The sequence below is a fragment of the Lotus japonicus genome, chromosome 1 (assembly GCF_012489685.1).
Source record: "Lotus japonicus ecotype B-129 chromosome 1, LjGifu_v1.2".
In the NCBI taxonomy this organism is placed as follows: Eukaryota; Viridiplantae; Streptophyta; class Magnoliopsida; order Fabales; family Fabaceae; genus Lotus; species Lotus japonicus.
This window is the reverse complement of record NC_080041.1, coordinates 93,796,525-93,801,011: the sequence shown is the minus strand read 5'-3', so window position 1 is coordinate 93,801,011 and position 4,487 is coordinate 93,796,525. Positions and strand designations below refer to the sequence as shown.

Sequence of the window (4,487 nt, the reverse complement as noted above, 5' to 3'; positions counted from 1 at the left end):
TTATTTTACTAAGCCTTTACTTTATAATTTATTTATTAAGCCTTTATTTAAATAGTCGTTTTTATTAAATAAGATAAAGGTACGTAATTAAATTATTTATACAAATAATATCATTTATTTTCAATTAAATTCTTTAAATAATAATATTATATACCCTACTAACTACAGAGTCATGGGTCAGGAGTCACGACGGAAAGGCAATTGGCAATATGATATGATAAATGAATGACAGCTATGGAAAGCCAAACATACAACGTGGCGGGGACTGCAAATTATTGGCATAATAGAATTCCAAATTAAAGGGGAAAAATTAAAAAAAAAAAGTTTAAAAATATAACCAGGTCTATAAATTGTGGATCCCAACGCCACTAGTAGACTAGTAGTGTGGGGGAGCCAAAAAAGAGAGAGAGAGAGAGCAACACAATACTACCAACACAGAAATGGCAGGGCTTATGAGACCTCGGATTGTGCTGTTTGGTTCCTCGATAATTCAGATGAGTTTTGATAATGGAGGTTGGGGTGCTATTCTTGCCAATCTCTATGCTAGAAAGGTGCCTCCTTATTTCTCCAGCTACTGTTTTAGTGATGTACTGATACACTGCCACCAAATAGCTACGAATTAATTACGAGTGTAACAAAGTTTGCTGCTCTTTGGTAACTAATCGCGTTCACAATTTTACTGTCAGTCTGTTTTAGTTACAGACCTATAGACCTTATTTTACATGGTTATAAATCTCATCTTTAAAAATAAGAAGTGGTGTATAACATTTTTTCTTTGAGCAAGCACTTTTCACCACAAAAAAAAATGCCTAACGATGCAGTGAACTTGTTATATGAACATGTGCCCTTTATGAAATTAATGATGATGAATGGAGTTGAAAGTTGATGTATAATGTTGACGTGCCATGGATACACAGGCAGACATTGTCTTGCGAGGGTACTCAGGCTGGAACACAAGGCATGCTTTGGAGGTTTTGGATGACATTTTCCCCAAGGTACTTACTTACACATAGACAGAGGAAACAACATGCATGTTAAATGCCTCCAAAGATTTCAACTGTTTTCCGTTAGAATATTCCATTAGTTTCCCTTTGAATCTTTTTTCTTTAAAAAATTTAAAGATATCCACTTGAAACCGGCTATGCAAGTATAAAAAGAATTTATAGAATTCAATTTTTAATTGAGCTCAATGACGTAGTGTGATCAATATAACACATCTCTTCTAGTGGATAAAACCTTTACGGAATTAATAGAATTCAATTTTTAAATGAGTGGCATAGTGTAATCAATGATACAGGATAAAACCTTTGGTCTTGTTGAAACATATTAAAAATAGCTAAATTGCTTGAGCAATATTGGCATCATCTCTAAAGAGAGTCAACAAATTGACATGGTCTAGATGTCTACACAGTCATGCATATATACTGAGTTGTCTTAAGAGGGAAGAATTTATTTTCTTGCATAATATAAAACCTCTATGATTAAACGGTTTAAAGTTCGATCATTACCGTCTTCAAATCATTCATGTAAACTTTTGAGATAATCGGTTGTTTTACCGATAGGACATGAGATAAAAATTTATTTGTTTTACTTTTTAATATTAAAAGTTAGCTTTAATTTGCACATTGTGATTAACTAGTGATTACTTCTTTTCATTGGCTAAACACAAACGTAAGACTCCTTTGGTTCTTGCTTAGGCTGAGATATGAGAAATTAAATGACCATTTTGCTCTGTTATCCTCTTCTAACTTAGGATGCTCCTGAGCAACCAGCACTGGTAGTTGTCTATTTTGGTGGAAATGATTCTATTCGCCCTCACCCATCTGGCCTTGGTCCTCATGTTCCCCTTGAAGAGTACATTGAAAACATGAGGAAGATTGCTAACCATCTCAAGGTATTAATTGAACTAACGAATGATAATATTCCATACCAAACTTTTCTTGCTTAAATTGCTTGTTTTTCCATATTTGTTTTACTGCAAAGTTTGACATCAACTTTATGTTTTCAGAGCCTCTCGGATCACATTCGGCTCATATTTCTCACTTCTCCTCCCATCAATGAAGAACAAGTCCGCAGAAGACTAAGGTAAATCATAAGCTGTTTTTATAAGCTAAGTCAAACACTTGCGTAAACATTTATGCTATAAAATTAGCTTGAATAAGCTCTTTCATAAATGCTGATGAACTTATGGTTCTGAATCTAGTGCAACACAGACGGGAAGAACAAATGAATCATGCGGAACATATGCAAAGGCATTAGTGGAGCTGTGTGAGGAGTTGAATTTGAAGGTCATTAATCTCTGGTCTGCAATCCAACAAAGGGATGGCTGGTTAGATGTTAGCTTCACGTAAGTATATATACATACTCTCATATACAATTTAAAATTCAAATTAGGCTTAATTCTACTACAAAAACTAACTCACGTTAAGGACGTCTCTACCCTTTAAAGTTCTTATTGAGTCATATTTTTAGTCGGGATCTCTCAACAATTATTTCTTCATTTGATTTGGTGTGGTTAATTAATTGGTTATTTGTTTATTATCCTTAATAAATTAGGGATGGAGTTCATCTTTCAGCAGAGGGAAGCAAGGTAGTGGTGAAAGAAATATTAAAGGTCTTAAGAGAAGCAGATTGGAAGCCAAGTCTTCATTGGATGTCACTACCAACTGAATTTGCAGAAGATTCACCTTATTATCCTCCTTCAGCAGATGGAACAACCACTATCAATGTGTCTTACAGTATCCCAAGGAGGAATTTGCAATGGGACATATAGAAAATGCTATATAATTATATTGCATTTACTTTTGGGGTGGGATTTTAAAATCATCTAGCCTTCAACACCAAGCAATAAAAGGCTTTGGTTTGTGATGTCAGTCACTTGTGTGGAGAACTTGGTTGGGAAATAAAGCAGAGAGAACAGGGTAATGTTCAATAATGAACTCAAGGGAGAGAGTTCTTCCACGTGCAGGAAGTCCCTGCTCCCTGCCTTTGTGGAAATTTTACTTTTTGTTGATTGCTCTGTGTTTGTGCAGTCTTTTCTGTAATATATCTATGTGCACTCAATTTTCTGTTAAAGTTATGTTTTCTTCAATTTAATTTCCACCAAATATCTATTCCTATACTTTTTTTTTCTTTCCTTTCTTTCTTTCGTATGGCATTATTCTTCAGTCTCTCTCACTTTTTGTCTTCTCTGAGTGTGGATGAGATTGGAGTAAAGTATTATTTTCATTTTTCAGCTGTCTTTCTCTCTCGCTTTCAACTTTCCATTTACACACCCTATATTCTTTTTAAGTACATATTGTAGGGACAGTTTTTGCTGTAGTATTAAAAATAAAGATGTAATTTCTTAAGCACATTCTTTTGACGCACTTGATCTCGCGGGTCGATATGTAAGGAAGATAACCTTTCAATTAGTTTCTCATCATATTTTTCAAATAATATTTGAAGTATGGTTATAGAATAAGGTGACGCCATAGAATAATAGAAGTAGTTCATCGCTTCACTTACCATGTACTGAACTTATATTTTTTTTATTAAAATAATAGGTAATAAGGATTGAATTTTAGACAACTTAGTTATAGAGAATGATATCATGTCAAGAATCAATTATCACAAAATTTTCATGAATCAATTATCCCAAAATATTAAACTATTACGTAGATATAACATATGAATGATTATATTTCCAACACATATATACCCTCGTGCAAGAGCCCACCAAAGCTTGAACAAACATGGACATGTGCTAAAAGTCGACTACTTTTTCAATAGATTGAGGGTCGCATGGATCGAACTCAAGAACACTTAATCATAAAGACTCTGATATCGTGTTATGAACTAATTATTCCAAAAGTTTAAGCTATTGAGTAAAAAATTCAGATTATTTTTATATTATATTTCTAACCGGTGTGAAACGCACCGTTTCACTTTTGTGTTTTATGAAAAAACATTTCATAAAAGAATATGAGAACCGACCCTATTCCACTCTACTTTCCAATTTTCTTTCTCCTTCGACAACAGCTCATTTCCCTTTCTCTCCAACATTTCCCACTTTTTACTCAAAATGACCCTAAAATTCCCATCGTATATGACAACCATTTGAAGGAAAAATTACGTCTTTCAAGTGTGGAAGTTCTTGATTAGTTTTTGGGTGCTAGGGTTTATGCTATAAAGGAGAGAAGAGTACCCACCCCATAAAGAGTGTTAACTTTGAGATTTTCCAACCATTGACTCGTCCAGGCATTTTGAAGTTGTTGGGAGAACTCTTCTTGATCCTTCATAGTCGTGAGTGGTTTATGCCTATTGTGACATATTTTAATTACTCTATGTTTATAGTTTTAACTATTTTATTACAACTAAAAGTTTCCTATTTATTTAAAATTTGAGGGTTACATCCTTTCATCCAAATGATTATCCTTTTATTGAGTTATTTCAGGTTATGCAATTAAATAAATGAATTTGAGAATGTTTATAATTTGTTTCAAGCT

The 4,487-nt window shown here is 33.5% G+C and overlaps 1 protein-coding gene across 1 annotated transcript; it reads left to right on the top strand.

Annotated features, from left to right (window-relative positions):
• The first annotated feature begins 365 nt into the window (after window positions 1-365).
• On the top strand, window positions 366-3,091 carry LOC130727943 (GDSL esterase/lipase WDL1-like). Its single transcript, XM_057579255.1, has 6 exons — window positions 366-551; window positions 918-995; window positions 1,754-1,894; window positions 2,009-2,085; window positions 2,204-2,347; window positions 2,557-3,091. The coding sequence occupies exons 1-6, from the start codon at window positions 441-443 to the stop codon at window positions 2,771-2,773; spliced, it is 768 nt and encodes a 255-aa protein (XP_057435238.1). The 5' UTR covers window positions 366-440; the 3' UTR covers window positions 2,774-3,091.
• The last annotated feature ends 1,396 nt before the right edge of the window (window positions 3,092-4,487 follow it).

Bases quoted from the DNA above. Each gene is read 5' to 3' on its own strand.
- LOC130727943 (XM_057579255.1), top strand. From the start codon at position 441: ATGGCAGGGCTTATGAGACCTCGGATTGTGCTGTTTGGTTCCTCGATA. The intron at 552-917 runs GTGCCTCCTTAT...ATGGATACACAG, and splicing joins CCAATCTCTATGCTAGAAAG to GCAGACATTGTCTTGCGAGG. The intron at 996-1,753 runs GTACTTACTTAC...CTTCTAACTTAG, and splicing joins TGGATGACATTTTCCCCAAG to GATGCTCCTGAGCAACCAGC.